A 23862-nucleotide genomic window follows, 5' to 3' on the forward strand; every position below is an offset into this window, starting at 1 on the left:
ATGTTTCATTTAAAAGCCTGGAACATGTAGGAGTGTTCCTTAAGCACGTACAGTGGCTTTTATGACTGCCAGAAAATTGACAGGCAAAAAGTTAGAGCTGTTTTGCAGAACATCTTAAGCAAGAGAATAAATGATCTTGTTTTCTGGGAACTTCTTGCCACATTTTTTTCCTAATACAATTGCTTTTTCGACTGTATCTGACACCTACAGATTAGCTGTGTGTTTAAACTAATTCTCTGCTGACAGGCAGGTTGAGGTTCACTCCCTGTGGCTCAGACATTAAGCATCAAGCATCATTTATAAAGTAGTTGCAACTTAGATAATTAGGACCAGATCGAAAAGAGAAAGCTCTGCTCACAGCGATTCTTACCAGCGTGTCTTTGCTTGTGTAGTGAACCATCCATCCTTCCTTCATTACCGTGCTGCTTTTCCTTTTTGTGTGTTTGATAGACTGAACCACTCTCATGAGAGGAATATTGTTACTGGTTGATGGGCTTGGAGAAAAGTAAAAGTATTTTAAGGAAGAAATATTTTCACATACAGACCCCTTTCTCATTCAAAGACATGCATAGATACGCTTATCACTATACATCTATAATATAAATAACTATATATATATATATATATATATATATATATATATATATATATATATATATCTTTTTCCAGAAAAGAAGTACTAAAGTGATCCTACAGTTTCCACTGAAACAAAACCGGACAGTTGCAATTAACCATGCTCATACACACAGAGGTACATCGCACTGAAGGCTAGGACTGACTTCATATCTGCACATTAAAACTAACGAACATCTAATAAATATCTGAATTTGGGGCTTAATATATTACTGTCTTGGTGCAGGAGTACAGTATGTAGAACTAATTATGTAGATAACTATGTAGCTCTGTCTGAAAACCTAAGTCTCATCTTTGACAAATCCTATCTGCGCGGCCCTGGCCATGTCGCTTACTCACCTCTCATTGCTCTAGGAAACTCCCTAAGAATATAAATTGCTGAGAAGGTGCCAGCTTGCCAGTAGGAGTTTCTTCACCTTGCAGTTCTCAGTATCAATGAAATCAAATGTCTAAACTCTGGCCCTCCATGTAGAGATATTAACATCTTTATGAGCTATTTCAGGACATGTCTAATGTGTTTATATTTTATATTATCTAAGCTTGTTAACTGGAATGTGGATATGTTTTGAAAAGAGAGCCTCCTACTAGAAATGTGATGTCCTTCATATATGAGAATGATGCAACTGTGATTCCCCATTAATAGGTTCCAGATCACAGAATACTAAAGCTAGAAAGGTCTTAGAGATGACAGTCTAAATTCCTCATTTCCAAATGAGGTTACTGATCCTCTGAGAAGTCAATTGATTGACAAGTGTCACATGGACTAAATGTCAGGAGACTCAGGTTTGAATCTCTGAGTTGTTTTTCCAGTCTTTGTGATAGATTTGTTTTGATTCTTCTACTTTGTCTTTCCCAGAGGCCATAGTTACTAAAGGCATGCATGCAAGCGACAGATGGCCAGGGGACAGACCTCTCCTAGTGCATAAAAATAACCAGGCAAGTTGTGTTAATGGATTATTTGGCAATCGTTGGTGGCTTCAAAGAATTTTATTATCATAATCTTTTATATGAATCCTTCAATTCTTTGCTCTCTTCTTCTTCTCTCTCTCTCTCTCTCTCTCTCTCTCTCTCTCTCTCTCTCTCTCTCACACACACACACACACACACACACACACACACACCACACACTCCCTCTGTCTCTTAAATTCCTGACTTCCAAGATCCTCTCAGGTGCTATCTCATAAACAAGTCTTTTCTTGATCCCACTAGCTATTTCTTTTCTTCTCCTGGAATTACATTGCATTTATTTATCTGTACACATATTTAATTCTCTCAGTAGAAGAGGGCCTTAAAGGCAAGGATGATTTTGTTTTTGTTTTTGCATTCCTTGGACTCAAGCACAGTGTAGGCACATAAATGCTCGAACTGAATTGAATTTGACAACGAATGAATTTGTTCAATTAGCAAAGAGGAACAAAATTTGTAATTTATAATAATATAGCTTATGTGTGTGCAGATCACTTAAAGTTTCTGAAGCTGAGCTTTTCTTCATCTGTAGAATGCGGATAACAATCCTTATACTACCTCATGGAGTGGTTAAGGGGAAGGTTTTTGTAAACACTAAGGCACTCTTATTACGATTACAACTACTCTTACAACTAACCTTTCTGACATAATTACTATTTTACATTGATTCGAGCGGTAGAAAAGACATTGGAATAAGCTGCTCTTCTACCATTCTTCTTGTATATTTGATGTTAAGAAGACTTACACGACAGGTGAAGGAAACAACGGCTTTCTATAATTGAATAAAATCTTTGAGATATAAAGTATTAGCATTTTCATCAGGGGAGATAACTAGTCGATCCTATGGAATATTTGTTTGCAAGTATGAAATTATATTTATACATGAAATAAGATAATATGGTGCTATTACTCTTAAATTGGTAACAGTATTAATTGATAATACAGGTCTTGTAAAAATACTGAAACAGCAGATACCAATACCTTTGTATCTCTTGACAGAGACTTTTCAATAGATGTTAACTAACCCTGTTTTTAGCAAATTTTGAGGAAATTTTTGGGAGCAAATGGGCACAGAATGTTCCACAATCTATGTAAAGTTGTTTTCTAACTCTCAGACACTGATTGTGCCGTTTTTTAGTATAATGGATGTCCTTTTGCGTCTAATCCTTCAAACTGAGCGTTCGGTCCATTGAGGACAACGACCGTGTCGTACTGATCAGACTTCATGACTCTCCCACAACTTAGCACAATGCTCTGAACAGAGGAAGGCTTACTAAGCATTTGCTATTTTAGCTGAATTCAAAGACACGTTGGGAATAAAGAATCTCGACTGGACTTCCCAATCACAGTATACAACTATTTCACAAATGTACCAACAATAAATTATTTTAATAGTTGGCTAACTTTTACATAATGCTTATTAGGGGTCAGGCACTACGCTAAGCCTTTACACCTCTTATTTCATGTGATCCTCAAAACAAACTTGGGAAGCTATTGCAACCATCCCCATCCCTATTTTACAGATAAGGAAACTGAGGGAAACAGGGGTTAAGTGCCTCGCCCAGGATCTCATGGCTAATGAGTGTCTGAGGCCATATTTGAACTCCAGTCTTGCAGACTCTAGGCCTGGCACTCTGTCCACTGCCCCAACCAGGTACACGTGAAAAAGACTGAGGAAGGAGGCGGGCCTGGGTTTCAGACCTGTGACTTCATCAGTGTGGAGAAGTCTCAGCGTGAAAGCTGATGTAGACTACCATGTCTCCTATAATTTAGTCTTCGGTTGCCTGGATTACTGACATTTAAGTAAACTTGCCCAAGCTTTGTAGCGAATATACCTCAGAGGCAGGTCTTCCTGGCGCCAATGTTGACCATCTACACAATTCCAGATCCATCGATACCTTTAAAATACCTCCAGGATAAGAGTTTAAAACTTCTGATTCCACTATTTTATTCTGAAACAGTCCCCTTAGAGGAAGCAGTCCTAGAGCTTCTCACCTGATCATTCTGTTGGAATCATCATGGTCTGGATCCGGGTCCTGCACATCCCCGTTGTCACTGTGGCATCCTGTCATGGCCGCCTCGGAATCCTGGACCATGGATTCCTCCATGTCATCCATGAGACCGCTATTTCTTTCACTGTCATTGTCATCACTGCCTTCCTCCATGACCACATCAGACTCTGCTCCAGGGCTAAGCAAATCTGGAAAATTGGATTAAGTCAACCTTGAAAATAAACAGTGATCCAGCTGTGGGGCCAGGGGCTAAAATAAAACTGAGCATGCCTAAGGAAAATCAATCAGTAATCCTAAAAGATGTTTGTAAGTGGTTCCTAATTCTCATTTACTTTATTTTCCTGGGAATCTATGACTATAGGAGAAGATAATGTTCATTTGTTGGTTTCAAATGGCAGAGCTTGAGGTGCCTTGGCCTACTGATATGGAGGGCCATGGCAAGAAGAGAGAAAATGTGCCATTTGTAAAGACGACGGCAGATGCAAAAGCATAGGAGGTCACTTAACACACCCCTGGATCCAACCCTCCTCTATCTCTGCTCTGACAAGCAGAAGCGCACAGGGGAATCCACAGTACGCTCATATAGCTTGTTACCCAATGGGGAGGACAATCGGACTCATTAGCTGATGCTGGTCATACTTCTTAATTGCTGTTTCTAAGAAGAAACAGGTCGTTTAAGAAACTGCCTTTAAATTTCTGACACACTCAAAATGTAAATAACACAGTCCTAAATATTAGCAGCTGGTGGATATAATACATTATCATTAGGTGGTAATGCAAAGTATTTACTTTAAAATTAGAAATTGATTGCTTAGGAACACCAGCCCGCCATGCTACAAAAAGTAGGGAAATTGAGAGTTTACCGTTTCGTTCAGCGTGTATTGGAAATAACATTTTCAAAGCAATCAACGGCATCTCTGAAATCGCTCTGTTCTCCCACAGTTGTAGCTGTCAAACCTACCCTGATATTCACTATGCTTGACACAGAGTCAACACCACACTGTAGGAAGTGGGAAAATCGCCAACCTCTCGATTTTGGCAGTTAATTCAGAGAACTAAATGCCAAAAGGCAACACTGGAATGTTTTCTTGGAGAACTATCCCCACCTTTTCTTTCCAGGTGAAATAAATTTGTCTCCAAGTAAAGGAACCATTCTTTGCCTATACCTCACAGAATCCTTACAATATTTCAAACACTGAACCCACTTCCCCTATCATGTTTTGAGCATTATTATGTTACCCTTATGCTCTGGAGAACAGATACGAAATCTACCCAAGGTCATGAAAAACTTTACTGTTTTAGGGATCTTGTCTGTGGGAATACTATCCTGAGGACTAATGGCATGGGATGGGAATCTCTAGAAATAAAAATTAGGTTTGTTTTTTTTTTTCATCTTCAGAGTGAGTGATCTGTATTAGATTACAGAGGAACAGAATAGATCACGGATTTAGAGCTGGAAGAGGAATCAGAAGTCATCTAGACCAACTTCCTCCTATAAAGACAGAAGGGTCAAGGAAGTTAAGTGACTTGTCCAAGGTCATTCAGGCAGGACGTGTCAGAGTGGGGATTTGAATCAGAATCCTGTGACTGGAGGTGGAGCACTTGCTATTCCACCGTGTTGCCTCCCTTCACAATTTTTTATGCCGTATTCCAAGTTCTAAAAGGAAGTTCACAAGGATGATTTTTTTAAAATGGACTCCCTGAAAATCCAATTTTGTTGGTTTCCCCCATTGGTACTAATTCTTCTTTACAACATGACTAATGGGAAAACATGTTTAATCTGAATGTATGTGTATATCCTATATCAGATTGCACACCATCTTGGGGAGGGGGGAAGAGAGAGAAGGGGAGAAAATTTAGAACTAAAAATCTTATGGAAATGAATGTTGAAAACTAAAAGTAAATAAATTAGTAAAGTAACCAAAAAAAAAACCCATTTTGTTCTGATGAAGTCTGAGCAAGGATTCTTAACATTTTTACCTCTGGACTCCCTTTCTCAGTCAAGTGAAACCTACAGACTCCTCAGAATAATGTTTTTAAACGCATAAAATAAAATACATAGGATTACAAAGGAAACCACTTATATTAAAATAAAAATATAAAAAGAATTTTTGAACATAAATTCACAAACCCTAGATTAAGAATATCTGGAAGAGAGAACATGTATGTAGTATATGTTAACATGTTCATGTGCGCCATTCAAAATGAACTAACCCTATGGAGGTAAGGGAAAAGCAAGAGGATTATTTGCCTGTGGTTAATAGCATATCCACTTTCCTCTTCTTCCTCTTGGGAACACTATTGAGTGTATTATCTCTGTGGGGGGGCGGAGGGAAGGGGCAGATCAATAACTGTAGCTCGTAGGCAATCGCGGCCCTAAAGTCTGTATATTACCAATCAGAATGAACAGGGCTCTGATCTAGCAGACATGTGAAAGCTCTTTAGGAATTAGCATTTGAGATCACCATTAAAACATCAATGGCTGCACTGTATTCTCGAATATTTGAGGACTTTTTGAAGCTTAATGCACCGAAATGAAGACTTTCCTGGAATGTGCTCAGTTGAGTTGTATATGCCAAGCTCAGGTAATAACTCACATTAGGCAGATCAGAGAATTTAGATGTGGGAGGAGAAAAAAATTACTCATTAAGTGATTCTCTTTACCTAACAAGGAAGTATTGAGGACACAACATTTGGTCACTTGCAGAGCCCAAGAAGAACCCAAGAATCCCTTCAACCTACCTCCATTAATGGCGACTTCACCCAGGCAGTTGTTTGGTACTTTGGGTGCACAGCGCTTGTGACAGTTGAACCTACAATCTGATCAGAATGACAGAGATAAGCAATCATGGACTCACGCACTGGAGAAGAATTCACGTAACAAAAAAACATGCATTTCGCCATGCCCGGTGAAGAGTAAGCATTGATGCTTGTTGACTGATTTCAGACTGATGGATAGCTAAGGTGCTCAGACTTTAATTGGTAAACAAACTTGAATTTTCAACTCTTACTGACCTTAAGAAATTGGTCCAAAAATAAGTGCTTCCTTACCTTTACACTGTAAGCCCTGTCTGAAAATCCCTTTGAGAAGCTTCTTGCAATACTGGCATACGGTTGGCCGTGTGTAGGAGTGGATGACAAAGGTGTGAGGCACTTTAACCTTGGACAGCAAGATCTTGTCAAGCTCAATTGGGCGTCCAATATATGACTGAGAATTAGATCTCTTCTCTCGGCCAAGAAAGGATTCTGATGGTGACTTTTGCTACAAATAATTAGAGGAGGAAACAATGAAAGATCCCAGAGGGTCACAATGCTTGTACATGTAATGTAAAAGTCTCTTTACTTTTAGTTTCAACTTCTTTTTCCTACTTTGTTTCTTACAGTAGAAGAATTAACTAGGAAACAATTTTCTAGACTTATAATAATAGGTTTGAAGAAAAGGCATTTTGTTTCAAAATCCTCGGAATTTCAAATATGAGTTAGAAATAATTAAAAGCCTTTTTAGAGGCTTATATTTCAGAGAGAAAACAAATTAAGCATGCCAGAAATAAGGAAGTTGAATTGTTAGGTTGTGGTTATAGCCGTTTACTTTGATGCCACTCAGTCTGACACACTGTACCACTGAGCAAATTATTTCATTTCAATTTGCTCATTATTAAAATAATCAATAGCCAAAAACCCTCAAAGGAGATTTAAGAATTACTTTGGGTGTGTCTTGTATAAATGCATGAAAACTTGAATTCTTATGTCTGTGATTTCCTCAGCCAAGGGAGCTCCTGGTATGGGAATGCCCTCCACTAGACTGTACCTGCCTAATACTTAGCAGATAAATAACTCCTAGTGAATTGCCTGAGAACAAGCGCAGGTTTTCCTGACTCTGTTACACCAAATTGCCTCTATTTTTCTAGCAAATATGAGGTTAATGCTTCCCAAATCCATTTCTACCACTTCATGAGCCTTGTGGAGTGCTCTGTTGCTATTTTAAACAACCTTCCTTCATCCTCGATCTTTTCCTTAAATGCCTATTCCAACTCCTAATTTGGACTGAAACCTGACTTTGCTGTGAAGATACCACACAATGGAAAACTGTTCCTTTTATCATACCCTCCCATCCTGCCAGTCAAACATCCAAAGGAATGAACCAGAACAATGCTGGTATTACCCTGCTGTTTCTAGGACATTTTCTGTCCTATTCCTTTCATAGCTTTCCCTGTTATACATAACTATACTAACCTATCTGCTTGACCACTGATATCCTCTGCGGACCTCTAGATCACCCTCCTACCTTCCTCAGTAATTCATGCACGTTGTTCAGTGTTACATCCTCTCCTCCCCGTCCCACCAACAGCGTTCTTGGAAACTTACGTACTCATGTTGATAAGCCTTCATATGGCTGAGAGTGCTGGGATGCTACAATCTTTGAGGTTAAGTGAATATCACTGAAAGGACAATAGTGGCGCATTGAGCGGGATCGGGTAGGCTGCAACATATTACCAACCAAGTACTGCATTAAAACTGGCACAAAGGCCGGCATCAGAGAGCATTGGGACTGGGAAAGGGGGCTGGCTAAGTGACAAGAGTGGACAGCCCGTAGGATGTGGTTGCATCCTCTACTGAGATTTAGAAGAAAACACCCCCATGTGGTGGTTTTATCGAAGACCCCAAACAAGAGATTGTGAAATGTGAAAAGTTTGAGAGACATAGTTTCTGGGTAATTAACAATTGATTTTATTAATCATGGCTGGCAGATAATTAATAACATGATGGTTATTTGGCTTCCATGGAAACCTCTCAACACTCACCCTTGGAAGAGTGGGTATTCAACATCAACAAGTGATGAGAGAAGGAGTATTATAATAAGAAGTAGGCCTATTCTAATGAGGGGCTGGGTACCTGATTCTGGTCATATGGACAAAGAAAGACTCATCTCAAATCTCACCACTGCTGCCTTGGGCAATCTATACAAAAGGATCTATCCTCCACCAGTCGGTGAACAATGAGCAATAGTGGGGTAAAAATTCCATCTGGCTAAGGGGGTCTGAGTGGGATAAATTTTTGGGCAAGGTAAGAAATAATGTCCTTGAGAGGCTGGACTTTAAATGAGGAAATAAATAGAAAGGAAAAAAAACACCTGGATCTCCCCTTCCCCCTGATATTAATTGGTTAATAATATATGAGAGAAATAATCATTTCTGTCAAGATCATGAATGAGATTGTGCTCTTCATCACTGAAGATGACCCCAACTACATAGGTGGGGTCTTAGCTCCATCTTGACCCAACAGATCCTTACACTCCTCATTTTGAACACCTTCCATTTCCTTGTCTCTTCTACATCCCCGCATGGTCACAATTTTGACACTACCGTGACATGGAATTGCATTCCCACTAAGACAGTGAATTCTAAAATTTCCCTGTCTCATCACGGTCTTATTCTTCCATCCCTCCCCCTCCCTCACTTTTTCTAAATCTGCTATTCCCAATCATTATGACTTCCTGTCTCTCCACCCCTCTCTAATCACCCAGTTGAACTACTCTAATCTGGTAGCTCAAGCCTCTCACCCAGTTTTGATTCTATAATTAGTAATTTCAGGGACCACTAAAATCCTCCACCTTAGAATCTGCTGTGCCTCTGACCCTTCATCCTTTTTGGCTTGCTAATCTGCAATGCTATGTAATATCTACACAGTGGATTTATTTCTCAACCCCTGGTTCCATGATGTGGAATGTCAATGGAGAAAAAATATCGCGCTTATTTCATTGAAAATAAATTTCTTTTGCACAACTTCAGCTGAGCCTCCTCTGATTCCCAGCAATCTTACTCATTATTTAGTGATTCCTATCTAATTTCCCACAGTTATCGTTCTAATCCTTTTCCTACCCTTCACACCACCCTGGAGTCCTTCGCTTCCTTCAAGGCTCAATTCAGGCACCACCTTCTACACAAAACCTTTTCTGACTGCCCCTCTTGTTAGTGCTTCCCCTCCAACGCATGTGAGCATGTGTTGTATTAATAATACATAATAATAATAAGTAGATATAATAATTACAGCATATTTTATATATTATAATACATATAATTATATATAATAATAAGTGAGCTCCATGAGGACAATAACTGTTCGATTTTCTCAGAACTCTAGCTCCCAGCACAACATACTACACACAGTGATAATTTAAGAGTTGTTTGTTGAATTGCACTGAAATCTTCTCAAGCTTCCAGTCCACCTCCACATTCACAACACATACTCTTATCTTCAGTTAAGAAGTCTGAAGTCATCTAACCTGAATTCTCTAAACTTCCATCTTTTATAACTCCAAACTTATCAGTATCTATTCTCTACTCTTCTTGTCAATTCCCTTCCCTCATCTCTCAGAAATGACTGCTATTTAGAAAGGCTAATCTTTCTACCTTTTTTTTTTAAATCTCATCTACTTATGTGCTCCCTGACATCTTAAATCTCTCCCTCTACTGATTCCTTCCTGTCTACACCAGAGCATGATTAGTTGTCTGAATCCTAAAAAAAAAGATCTTTACTTTTTGACCCTTTTAAAATACTATTCCATGTATGTCTTCATTTTCATCACCATCTTATTTGGAAAAAGGCTTTACCTCTACTTCTTTGCTTGCTCTTGGTGATCTAGCATTCTTCCTTCAAAGCTTTACTGAAGCTACAGGGGATACCTAGCTTACATAGTAGATAGAGTGCTGGATTTGGGATCGGGAAGATCTGAGTTTGAATCCTGCCTCAGATAGTTAATACCTTTGTGACCAGAGGCAAATCAGTTCCTCAATCTTCTCATCTGAAAAATGGGCTTCTTTTTTTGCTTTGCTTTTTTATTATTTATTTAATATTTTTAGTTTTCAGGATTAATTTTCACAAGTTTGCATTACAAATTTTCTCCCCATTTCTACCTTCCCCCACTCCAAGATGGCATACATTCTGATTGCCCCGTTCCCCAGGCAATGCTCCCTTCTGTCACCCCAGTCCCCGCCCCCATCCCATTTTCCCTTACTTTCTTGTAGGGCAAGATAAATTTTTATGCCCCATTGCCTTTACATCTTATTTCCTAGTTGCATGCAAAAACTACTTTTCTTTGAACATCTGCTTTTAAAACTTTGAGTTCCAAATTCTCTCCCCTCTTCCCTCCCCGCTCACCCTCCCTAAGAAGGCAAGCAATTCAACATAGATCACATGTGTATCATTATGCAAAACCCTTCCACAATACTCATGGTGTGAAAGACTAACTGTAATTTGCTCCTTCCTATCCTATCCCTCTTTATCCAATTTTCTCCCTTGACTCTGTCCCTTTTAAAAAGTGTTTGCTTTTGATTACCTCCTCCCCCTATCTGCCCTCCCTTCTATTGTCCCCCCTTTTTTATCTCCTTCCTCCTTCTTTCCTGTGGGGTAAGATACCCAATTGAGTGTGTATGTTATTCCCTCCTCAGGTCAAAACCGATGAGAGCAAGATTCACTCATTCCCCCTCACCTGCCCCCTCTTCCCTCACAACAGAACTGCTTTTTCTTGCCACTTTTATGTGAGATAGCTTACCCCATTCTATCTCTCCCTTTCTTCCTCTCTCAATATATTCCTCTCTCATCCCTTAATTTGATTTTTTTAGATATTATCCCTTCATATTCAACTCATCCTGTGCCCTCTGTCTGTATATATACTCCCTTCAGCTACACTAATACTGAGGTCTCATGACTTATACACATCATCTTTCCATGTAGGAATGTAAATAAAACAGTTCAACTTTAGTAAGTCCCTTATGATTTCTCTTTCTTGATTACCTTTTCATGCTTCTCTTGATTCTTGTGTTTGAAAGTCAAATTTTCTATTCAACTCTGGTCTTTTCACTGAGAAGGGTTAAAAGTCCTCTATTTTATTGAAAATCCATATTTTGCCTTGGAGTATGATACTCAGTTTTGCTGGGTAGGTGATTCTTGGTTTTAATCCTAGCTCCATTGACCTCTGGAATATCATATTCCAAACCCTTCGATCCGTTAATGTAGAATCTGTTAGATCTTGTGTTATTCTGATTGTATTTCTACAATACTCAAATTGTTTCTTTCTGGCTGCTTGCAGTATTTTCTCCTTGATCTGGGAGCTCTGGAATTTGGCAACAATATTCCTAGGAGTTTTCTTTTGGGGATCATTTTCAGGAGGCAATTTCAGGAGGTGGATTCTTTCAATTTCTATTTTACCCTCTGGCTCTAGAATATCAGGGCAGTTCTCCTTGATAATTTCTCGAAAGATGATATCTAGGCTCTTTTTTTTTTGATGATGGCTTTCAGGTAGTCCAATAATTTTTAAATTATCTCTCCTGGATCTTTTTTCCAAGTCAGTGGTTTTTCCAATGAGATATTTCACATTGTCTTCCATTTTTTCATTCCCTTGGTTCTGTTTTAAAATATCTTGATTCCTCATATAGTTACTAGCTTCCACTTGCTCCAATCTAATTTTTAAGGAAGTATTTTCTTCAGTGGTTTTTGGACCTTCTTTTCCATTTGGGTAATTCTGCCTTTCAAGGCATTCTTCTCCTCATTGGATTTTGGAGCTCTTTTGCCATTTGAGTTAGTCTATTTTTTTAAGATGTTATTTTCTTCATTATTTTTTTTGGGTCTCCTTTAGCAAGTCATTGACTTGTTTTTCATGGTTTTCTTGCATCATTCTCGTTTCTCTTCCCAATTTTTCCTCTACTTCTCTAACTTGCTTTTCCAAATCGTTTTTGAGCTCTTCCACGGCCTGAGACCAATTAATGTTTTTCTTGGAGGCTTTTGTTGTAGGCTCTTTGACTTTGTTGACTTCTTCTGGCTGTATGTTTTGCCCTTCTTTGTCACCAAAGAAAGATTCCAAAGTCTGAGTCTGAATATGAGTCTGTTTTCGCTGCCTGTTCATGTTCCCAGCCAACTTACTTGACCCTTGAGTTTTTCATCGAGGTATGACTGCTTGTAGAGTATAGAGTACTTTGTCCCAAGCTTGAGGGGATGCGCTGTTGTTTTCAGAGCTACACAGCAAGCTCTGCCACAGCAGCGCTCCTCCTCCCCCAAGAGCCACCAACCTGGACCAGACTCAGATCTTAAGCAGGCTCTGCACTCCCACTCTGATCCTTCACTTAATTCCTCCCACCAGGTGGGCCTGGGGCCAGAAGCAACTGCAGCTGTAGTTCTTTCACTCTGTCTCAGCAGCTTTTCCCACTAACCTTCTCTGTTGTTGGTGTTTGTGGGTTGAGAAGTCTGGTAACTGCCACAGCTCACTGATTCAGGGCAATAGGGCCTATTCCGCCCAGTTCCTGGTCTGGTTGGTCCGGGCGCGGACCACTCTGGGCTCTGCTCTGCTCCCAGCTCCAAGCGGTAGACCTTACCCAGCGACCAACCAGGCTGTCCTGGGCTGAAGCCCTGCTTCCCTCTGCTATTCTGTGGCTTCTGCAGCTCTAGAATTTGTTCAAAGCCATTTTGATAGGTTTTTGGAGGGACCTGGGGCAGAGCTCATGCAAGTCCCTGCTTTTCCAGCCACCATCTTGCTCCGCCCCCCTAAAATGGGCTTCTAATATCTCTTCTAGCTCTTAATCTACAGTTCTATAAACTCACATCGGTACCCAGTTTTTTTTTTAATTATTCCATCCAGTGGGTTTTTTTTTTCTGCTCTGATCACAATCCCATTGACCTATCCACAGCATTTATCACTACTGACTACCTCTTCAATCTGGATACCCTCTACTCTGGTTTCTAAGACACCACACTCTCTCCATGTCTCCTCCTTTCTCAACAATTGCTCCATATAAGTTCATATACATTTGATATTCACAACAACTCTGACAGTAGGCTGGCCAGGGAGCACTGTTCCCATTGAAAAGATGAGAAAACTAGGGTAAAAAAATTTTAGGTTACTGACTCATGGTTATACAGATAACTAGAGTCAGGGCTAAAACCCAGGTAATCGGATTGGAGTGGAACACTCTACTACCCATTTATTTAACCCTAGCTGACACTGTGCTGATTCATTTTCAAAAATAATAATTCAGGCTATGTACTTAAACATATCTACACAGAAGGTGGTAAAGAGTGCTTAATTTAATTAGGTAAGAAAATCTATCTAGGGATTAATCATTATAAACTGTCCCTCTGTTTTCACAACTCCTCCCGCACACAAATACTCACTTTTCCTGTGCTTTGTGTCATGTATTTATCTTTAAAATGAAAATGAATCAAAATTTTACTTGAAAATTTTGACGAGAATTTTCATGTTATTTTTCCAGATAACTGGAGACACCCTGGTATTGAACCACAACAGAAGTAGTGTCTTTTTTCTACATAACTACATAGCTTAAAGAACTAAATGAATGATGACATATGACATTCTCTAACATCAGTTCTTCTTGATTTCCCCACGTCTGTCAGTGGGAAGACCATTCTTCTGGTTACCCTTTATCAAAAGCCAAGTTTTCTTTGACTTCCTCATCACTAGCCATTCCTATATGAATGTGATGGAATGCTACTGTGCTGTAGGGAATGGTGAAATGAGAAATTTGGGGAGACTTGTATGAATGTGAACCAGGGGGACAATCTAGGCTATAACAACAACACCATAAAGGCAAGCTACTAGGAAAGACCTAGTTACTGTGATCAACAAAATGACGAGCCATGATTCTAGGGGACTCATGATGGCACAAGCCATTTATCTCTGGGTAGACAAGTGATAGACTCAAGAGGGAAGATTGAAACTTTTCTTTTTCTTTTTTGGACATAGCTGATGTGGGAATTTGTTTTGCTTGAATATCTCTTTCAAATGTGTTTGTGTGTGTGTATGTGTATAATTTTTGTTTTTTGTTTTCTTAGTGGATGGGGGAAGGGGAAACAGAAGGAAGAGAATTCAGATCTGAAAATAAAACAAAATTTGTATTAAAAATACATTTTTTAAAAAAAAAGTTCATGGACCCCAGTTTAGGAACCCCTGTTTCTAGGCTAAATAGCCCTTCCCTCTCCAATACAGTCCCTTCAAACAGTCTTCATATTACATGATTTTGAAGTTCTTCACCATTTTGCTTGCTCTCCAGCTTAGAAATATCCTGACAAAAATGTAATACAAAGAACTGAACGCAGTATTTGATATGTGGTCTGACCAGGGAAAAGCACAGTGTTATCATCTCCTCCTTATTTGTGATGATGATTTGTGAAATGGGGTATCTGCCACATTTGGGTGGCAATTTTGAGGCTGGAAATTTCTAGCATCTTATCATTGTGATCATTATTACTGGTTGTTGTGTTTGTCCTTTGTTCTTGAAGAGGACCATGACATCAGGAAATGATGCCATGACTTGCTGTTGACTTTGATTTGAATGAGGGAGGACTGTGCAAGGTCACCAGCCTCACTTTCTCCTCCAGAGCCATCTGGATCCAGTGATGAGATATTCATCAGGATGACTGGAAATGACCCAGGATACAATGGGAGACCCTGGCCCTTTTAAGCTAAGGCCTTTTCATGTACTCATTTAGAGTGAGGTAATGGCCATTCAATGAACAGGCCTCTTTATGAAGTAAGTCAAGTGATGGCCCTTTAATTAGAAAAAAAGAAAAAAAACTCAAACTGGGAGGGAAAGAGCCTCAGGGTTCCTCGCCAATATTAAATAGTAACTGTTTCTCTTTATCATTACTACTGCTAACAACTCAGAGAACTGCACAAATCTGACTTTAGTCACAGCATCCTTGTAAGGAAGGTATGGTTTTTAATACAATTATACAGATGAGAAAATAGGCTGAGAGAGGTTAAGAGACTTGCCCAGGGTCACATGGCTAGTGTGTGTTGGAGACTAGATTTTAACTCAGGTCCTTCTGACTTTATGTTCATCCGTCTATCCTCTGTGCCGGCTAGCTGCTACTATTGGAATACATTTTCTGTATAATTGTCAGGCACTGTTATACTTTCCAGTTAGGATCTGTCATTTGATAACAAGAGATGAAATTTATATAGTTCTTTTAAGATGTTAAAATGTTTTATATTCAATAAATCCTGAATCATACCATTTGTGTAAGGAACTTTTTTATTTAATTTTTTTGAAAATATGAATATAAGAACCTGATTTTCACCCCCTTCTGCCTCCAGGGTAGCATCTCCATGGGAGAAATTCCATCTGCCACTGCAGATCACAAGCAGTCTATAACTTATTAAATATGTCCTAGTGAATTGTGTGAGTCACATAAAGGTTAAAATGACTTACTCAGAGTCATACAACTACTACGTGGCACATGTAGAAACCTAACTCTGCCTATAACTCTAGCCCAGTAATCCATTTTAGTAAACTAAGTAATATCCATATATGAAAAAGTCGAAGCTTTGAAAATCTCCAACGTTTTTACGCACAGTCACCAAACGAAAGGTTGGTTATCTACATTAGACTGCACTCCAGGTTTGCTTGACTTCCTGAAGAACCCGCGTGAGGGTGAAGAAAGGGGTCAAGAATGCTGACAGCCTACAGGATGGATTCCTTCCTTACCTCGCCCTCTTAGAAACCTCGGCGTCCTTTGGGATTTCCTCAGGTGAGGCCTACACGAAGCCTTCCCTCGTGGCTCTAGTTTTTTAACCGGTCTGCTTCTTCTCAAAGTATCTTACAGTTACTTACCAGGAGAATGGAAGCTCACTGAGGACGCAGAATGTTTCTATTTGTTACCATTCTTTTCAGCTCCTCATCTATAAAGTGGGGATAATAACGGGGCTCACCTCCCAGGGGTAGGAGGAGAAAAGGAAAAGGAAAATTGGAAAGGACTTGGCAAACTAGGAAATGACAAAGCTTTCCTTCTCTTCCTCCCGCTCTCTTAGGGACAGGGACTGGATTTGTGGCTTCGTCGCTTTAGGGAGCTCCCTGGGGGGAACTTCCTCAACCAATGCAGCCTGGAATCATTTTTCAAAGAGTTGTCTCCATGACAAAGATGTTCAGTGACTCGCCTAGGGTCACCCAGTCAGTATACTATATATTGGGGGTGGTATCTGAACCCAGATCTGCACGGCTTCAAGGCCAGCTTTCTACCATTTAAGCCATGCTGTCACTTTCTTTGCACTGAGGAGATGTTCAGTACACGCTCAATGAATTAAAGAGGAAATCGCTAGTCATCTCGACTTTTTTCTTGCTACCGGACATTGATGACTCTCAAGGAGAGAGTGAGGCTGACAACTTTGCGCAACTCTACCTCACTTAAAATCAGTTCACATGGAAGTCAAGACATCACCTTCATGATGTCATCGGTCCTCTTCAAGAATGAAGGATGAACAAGAACTGCAATAAATTGAAAGGAATGGCATCGGATAGAACATACTCTATAACACCATATGTAAGTTAGAGAATGCTATCATAAGCTAAAATGCTTTCTTAATTCATCACATTTGATTTACTGGTACCCATTTATATCTTAGACCATAGTTCTAAAAATGTGTCATTATAACAAAATTGTTTCTTTTAAAAATTTGTCTTACTTAGGATAGGATTGCTCCTAATTACTCGTTCAAATGAATGAAGTTTTCCAATATTTGCATTCATTTCGACTAGTCACATTGGACACAGAATGCACGATACTTGTTCCAATTTGGCAGGGTGCATTTGGGAAACCTGGGCAAGCTACAAAATGGTGGTGGGTTGCTGTTGAGTTTTTGTTCTTGGTTTTGTTTTGTTCTCATCTGGAAGAGGCACATGAAAAGACTGAAATAGTTTGGAATGGAAAAACAGCAAGCTGCTTCACTATTATGTTCAGAGTAAAAACTGGCTCCAAACATTAGAGATTTAAAAGCTCTTTCCCTACAGTGATGGTAGGTATAAAATGAAGAGATAATGATGAGAGTTTAATTCTCATATGAACTGTCAGTTCTGTAAATTGTCTTTTTTCCCTTGAGAAGGTTATAATATTTTAGAGTTTGGATCAAAATGCCAGTTTAGAACATTTATGGGGGAAGAGCCAAGATGGCGGCTGGAAAGCAGGGACTTGCCTAAAGCTCTCCCCCAGGTCCCTCCAAACACCTATAAAAATGGCTCTGAACAAATTCTAGAACTGCAGAACCCGTGAAATAGCAGAGGAAAGCAGGGCTCCAGCCCAGCACAGCCTGGATGGTCTCTGGGTAAGGTCTATCACCCGGAGCTGGGAGCAGCAGAGCCCAGCATGGGCCACGCCAGGACCAACCAGACTGGGAGCTGGGCAGAACAGGTGTAGTGCCCTGAATCAGTGAGCTGTGGCAGTTACCAGACTTCTCAACCAACAAACACCAAAGGCAACAGAGCAGGTTAGTGGGAAAAACTGCTGGGACAGAGTGAAAGGAGTAAATGGTCGGCCACCACCCTGGGGGTGGCAGAGGTGGTGCAGCTCTGAGGCTGCTTCCAGAGCTTCAGCTGCAGTTGCTTCTGGCTCCAGGTCCAACTCATGGTAGGAATTAAGTGGCAGATCAGAGAGGAAGTACAGAGCCTCCTTAAGATCTGAAGCATGGTCCGGATTGGTGGTTCTTGGGGGAGGAGAAGTGCTGGTATGGCAGAGCTTGCTGTGTAGAAATAGTTCAGAAAATGGCAGTGCAGCCCCTCAAGCTTGGGACAAAGTATTTTCTACTCTACAAGCAGTCATACCCTGACGAAAAGCTCAAGGGTCAAGTAGTTGGCTGGGAACATGAACAGGCAATGAAAACAGACTTAGATTCAGTCTCAGACTTTGGAATTTTTCTTTGGTGACAAAGAAGACCAAAACATACAGCCAGAAGAAGTCAACAAAGTCAAAGAGCCTACAACAAAAGCCTCCAAGAAAAACATGAATTGGTCTCAGGCCATGGACAAGCTCAAAAAGGATTTGGAAAAGCAAGTAAGAGAAGTAGAGGAAAAATTGGGAAGAGAAATGACAGTGATGTGGGAAAACCATGAAAAACAAGTCAATGACTTGCTAAAGGAGACCCAAAAAAATACTGAAGAAAATAACATCTTAAAAATAGACTAACCCACATGGCAAAAGAGCTCCAAAATCCAATGAGGAGAAGAATGCTTTGAAAGGCAGAATTAGCCAAATGGAAAAGGAGGTCCAAAAGACTACTGAAGAAAATACTTCCTTAAAAATTAGATTGGAGCAAGTGGAAGCTAGTGACTTTATGAGAAATCAAGATATTACAAAACAGAACCAAAGGAAAGAAAAAGTGGAAGACAATGTGAAATATCTTATTGGGAAAACCACTGACCTGGAAAATAGATCCAGCAGAGATAATTTAAAAATTATAGGACTACCTGAAAGCCATAATCAAAAAAGAGCCTAGATATCATCTTTCAAGAAATTATCAAGGGAAATTGCTCTGATATTCTAGAACCAGAGGGTAGGATGGAGATTGGAAGAATCCAGTGATAGCCTCTTGAAGAAGATCCCAAAAAGAAAACTCCTAGGAATGTTGTCGTCAAATTTCAGAGCTCCCAGATCAAGGAGAGAGTATCGCAAGCAGCCAGAAATAAACAATTTGGGTATTGTGGAAACATAATCAGGATAACACAAGATGTAGCAGCTTCTACATTAAGGGACAAAAGGGCTTGGAATATGATATTCCAGAGGTCAATGGAGCTAGGATTAAAACCAAGAATCACCTACCCAGCAAAACTGAGTATCATGCTCCAAGGCAAAATATGGAGTTTCAATAAAATAGAGGACTTTTAAGCATTCTTGATGAAAAGACCCGAGCTGAATAGAAAATCTGACTTTCAAACACCAGAATCAAGAGAAGCATGAAAAGGTAAACAAGAAAGAGAAATCATAAGGGACTTACTAAAATTGAACTGTTTTGTTTACATTCCTACATGGAAAGATGATGTGTATAAGTCATGAGACCTCAGTATTAGGGTACCTGAAGGGAATATATATATATATATATATATATATATATATATATATATATACACATACACACACACACACACACACACACATATATATATATATACATATATATATGTATACACACACATATAGACAGAGTGCACAGGGTGAGTTGAATATGAAGGGATGATATCTAAAAAAACAAATCAAATTAAGGGATGAGAGAGGAATATATTGAGAGAGGCAGAAAGGGAAAGATAGAATGGGGTAAATTATCTTGCATGAAAGTGGCAAGAAAAAGCAGTTCTATTGGAAGGGAAGAGGGGGCAGGTGAGGGGGAATGAGTGAATCTTGCTCTCATCGGATTTGACTTGAGGAGGGAATAACATACACACTCAAATGGGTATCTTACTCACAGGAAAGAATGAAGAAGGAGATAAAAATGGGGGATGATAGAAGGGAGAGAAGATGGGGGAGGAGGTAATAAAAAGCAAACAATTTCAAAAAGAGACAGGATCAAGGGAGAAAATTTAATAAAAGGGGACAGGATAGGAGGGAGCAAAATATAGTTAGTCTTTCACATCATGAGTATTGTGGAAGGGTTTTACATAATGATACACACATGGCCTATGTTGAATTGCTTGCCTTCTTAGGGAGGGTGGGTGGGGAGGGAAGAGGGGAGAGAATTTGGAACCCAAAGTTTTAAAAGCAGATGTTCAAAGAAAAGTTGTTTTTGCATGCAACTAGGAAATAAGATATACAGGCAATGGGGCATAGAAATTTATCTTGCCCTACAAGAAAGTAACGGAAAAGGGGATGGAGGGCAGTGGGATGACAGAAGGGAGGCCTGACTAGGGAGTGGGGCAACCAGAATATATGCCATCTTGGAGTGGGGGGGAGGGTAGAAATGGGGAGAAAATTTGTAATTCAAAATCTTGTGGAAATCAATGCTGAAAACTAAAAATATTAAATAAAAAATAAACTTGCAAAAAAAAATAAAAGAACATTTCTAGGGATTGAAAGAATTATAAAACTTGACTCAGGAAGACCTGAAAACTAATGATTTCCTTGTCGAGTCACTTGACCAAAAGGACCACAAAGGCCTCCATTTTCTAGTGTAGATACCAGAAGGATATCGCTTTATGTGAAAGATCTCCTATTTCTTGGCTTAATTTGGATGAAGGAGATAATAGCAAGAATGGCAATGAGGATGAAGAAAATAAGTAGCTGTCATTTATACAATACTTTAAGGTTTGCAAATCGCATTACCAATAGCCCACTGTACCCTTGCAGCCACCTTGGGAGGTAGGTGACCTTATTATCCTCATCGTACGGACGAGGAAATGGGCACAGGTCAAGGGTCACATAGCTGGTCAGTGTCTGCAGCAGGATATGAATTCAGATCTTTCTGACCCTAGGTCCAGCACTTTATTCCCTGGCACTAATCTGGCAGGACAAGAAGGGATGGTCTATGATCTTGAGCTTCCAGGACTGACTGTGCCAGTTTCTATTTCCTTTGATATGGTGTCAAAGTTAGGACTGTAATCATTGAACATCTACTTGTGGAGGTGACTTGTCCTGTTTTTCTGAGGACAGAAATTCCTTTTCTAAAAAAGTTTTCCTGGTAACAAGCCAGATCCATGACTCAGCACCTTTGGAAGCTCACCAGAAAATGATTGCTTAGATTACATTATGGAAACTCCAACTGCCAGCATGTGTTTAAACACTGAACAGGACCCTGTACGAATTTCCCAACAAGGTATATCCTGCTTAACGGGTCAAAATGGAGTTGTCTGAATTAGAATATCCATTAAAAATGGAGGAAAGAGAAGCACTGAAAGTTATTTAATTCTTTTCTTGCTAAAATTTAAGGGGTGATTCTACCAATATATGGTTGAGTCTGGTTTATAAACAAATTAATGGACAAGATAAACATAATTTTGCACAAAACATGCTTTGTCAAATCCATACTTCTACAATGCTTATTTTGCAGGTCCATATTAGGGCTGAAAATGGGGGACAACTGCATTCCTTTCAAGGTGAAGAGAGATGATGAAGTAGAGAATGCATGTGTCTGTTTCAAAGCAGTAACTACCAGGCACCTTGACACAACCAAAGACACAGGCTCTAGGGAGATTTCTGAATAAACTGATTTCACTAGATAAAAAAGAGATTTCACTAACATTATTTGCTGTAGAAGAACTGGCTGTAAGTTTGAGGTGTCCTAGTCTGTCACAGAAAGGGAGATCTGGTCTAAGAGTGTTTGGTGACTTAAAGGGCCATTTGAATCTATCCGATGGCCTCTTACAACATGCTAGTTCAGAACTACTCGGCTCTCAGAGAGACCAGAAGCTATTTTCTTCTCCTCGCACAAAGAAACAGAAGGATGTTGACTTCATTTGGAGGAAAAAAAATAAGAATCTGGCTCTTTATAATCCAGGATATATTCTCCTTGCCAAAAAGGACATTGAAAATATTGTGAACTACTGACCTTGTTTTCCAGAAGAACTCCTGTCTAGATGGTTAATCCTTGTGGGTTGGGATCACATATGCCTTGTGCTTCTTTGGCATCTTTCACAAGCATATGGCGGGCGCTCAATAAATCCCTATTTGTTTGGCTGACACCTGCTGACTATCTTTCAGGTGCCACCTTAGCTCCACACGATGTTATGACTGGGTTCATTTGACAGTGGCAAAAGTGAATCAACACAAAGCTTCAGTATTTTATTTCATTGTAGGGACTGACATTTTCATTGCTGTCAAAATTCTTTGTTGTTCAGTCATCTAGGTCATGCCTGACTCTTCATTACCCCTATTTATGGTTTTCTTGGTAAAGATACTGGAGTGGTTTGCCATTTCTTTCTCTAACTCATTTTACAGTTGAGGAAACTGAGGCAAACAGGGGTAACTGACTTGCCCAGGGTTACACAACCAGTAAGTGTCTAGGGGCTGGATTTGAATTCAGGTCTTCCTGACTGTGGGAATCCACTGCACCACAGAACTGCAAATTATGTGGAATGTTTAGGTGAAGTGAGGTCATCATTTCGGTCAAATCAGTTCTGAAAAAGTACACATGGATTCAGCCTAAATAGAACTTGACAAAGAGTGAAGTAGCAAGGAACAGTAGAGAGATTACTGTATCTTGCATAAGAGGACATGGGATCGGAGGCCAGCAATGCCACGTCTGTAACCTATGTGACTCTGGGCAAGTCACTGGGCCTCAGTTTCCCAAAATCAGCGGGTTGGACTAGATGGCTTCTGAAGTCCCTTGCAGCAATAGGTACTCCTATGTCCTTTTGGGGCTCAGATTTCTCATCTGCAAAATGACAGGGTGGGACTAAAAACTTCTAAGACGCCTTTCAGCTCTAAAGCTATGATCCCATGAATGTAAAGAGTATTAGTTACTAGTAAAGAATGTTGTTGTAAGACTACTCTCAATTATTCCAGATGAATTTGCTTTAGTATGGTCTTGTTGTGGTACAGTTGTTTTTCAGTTCTGTCCAACTTTCCATGGCCCCATTTGGATTTTTTTTTGACAAAGATACTGGAGTAGTTTGCCCTTTCTTTCTCCAGCTCATTTTACAGATGAGGAAACTGAGGCAAGCAGGGTTAAGTCACTTGCCAAGGGTCACACAATAATTAGTGTAGTGTCTGAGGCTGGATTGGAACTCAGTAAGGAGTCTTTCTGACTCCAGGCCTGGCACTCTATCCACTCTGCTACCTAGCCTCCCTTACAATAATCTAGCCCCAGTCTATCCTGAAAAAGAAATGATTATCTTACTCATTTACAAATGCTAACAAACATAGCTTTGGATGCTCAGCCTATAAGCCTGTTAGATGAACTGAAATGAAATAATGATTTCCCTTCAACAGTGCTTCTATGAAGAGATAGACCTCTCCTATGGGGAGTCAGGGATTTTCCAAGCACTCAGCCTTCCACTGGCAATAGACGTGTCTGGAGACCCTTGAGAAAACAAGTTCCTATAGAAACATCCTTTGTCTCCACACCCTGTAAATCACTGAGCACAGGATCTGAGGCTTGATGAGCTGTGGATTATTCTTTGCTACCCCCCTGTATTCCCATTTCGGTGCTCCTTGAACTGCCTGCCAAGGCTGCCAAATAAATGAGTTGTGATTCCTCAGTCGGACACCCTAAATATGTAGCAGAAATAAAAGCTAATCAACACCTTTTCATACCAGTGAGAAAGGTTGCTGTGGGACAAGAAAAAGGTATACTCCCTGCTCTGCTGTGATGTGTGCTGTGGCTTGCAGGGGAGAGACTATTTCGTAAAGTTTGTAGCAATTTGGGAAAGCTTTTGGCATATTACTGTATATAATCCATTACAAAATAGAGAATGATCCAGATTCCCTGAGTGCGGGGACATTACTGGACACTAATCATTTCATTCCTTTAGGGCAAATAAGAAAT

The 23862-nt window shown here is 39.9% G+C and overlaps 1 protein-coding gene across 3 annotated transcripts in view; it reads right to left on the bottom strand.

Moving 5' to 3' along the window:
- PRKD1 (protein kinase D1) overlaps positions 1 to 23862 on the bottom strand; it is a 431283-nt gene that overhangs the window by 79677 nt on the left and 327744 nt on the right. For 2 of the 3 annotated variants that reach the window (XM_036736930.1, XM_036736931.1), the window contains 4 exons: positions 6663 to 6873; positions 6354 to 6431; positions 3595 to 3799; positions 371 to 494 (listed from right to left, as the gene is read on the bottom strand). In XM_036736930.1, the coding sequence (XP_036592825.1) occupies positions 371 to 494; positions 3595 to 3799; positions 6354 to 6431; positions 6663 to 6873 (618 nt within the window). Of the gene's footprint in view, positions 1 to 370; positions 548 to 3594; positions 3800 to 6353; positions 6432 to 6662; positions 6874 to 21636; positions 21658 to 23862 lie in introns of all 3 variants that reach the window. The other variant, XM_036736933.1, reaches the window with a different exon arrangement.

The sequence above is a fragment of the Trichosurus vulpecula genome, chromosome 8, assembly GCF_011100635.1.
Source record: "Trichosurus vulpecula isolate mTriVul1 chromosome 8, mTriVul1.pri, whole genome shotgun sequence".
In the NCBI taxonomy this organism is placed as follows: domain Eukaryota; kingdom Metazoa; phylum Chordata; class Mammalia; order Diprotodontia; family Phalangeridae; genus Trichosurus; species Trichosurus vulpecula.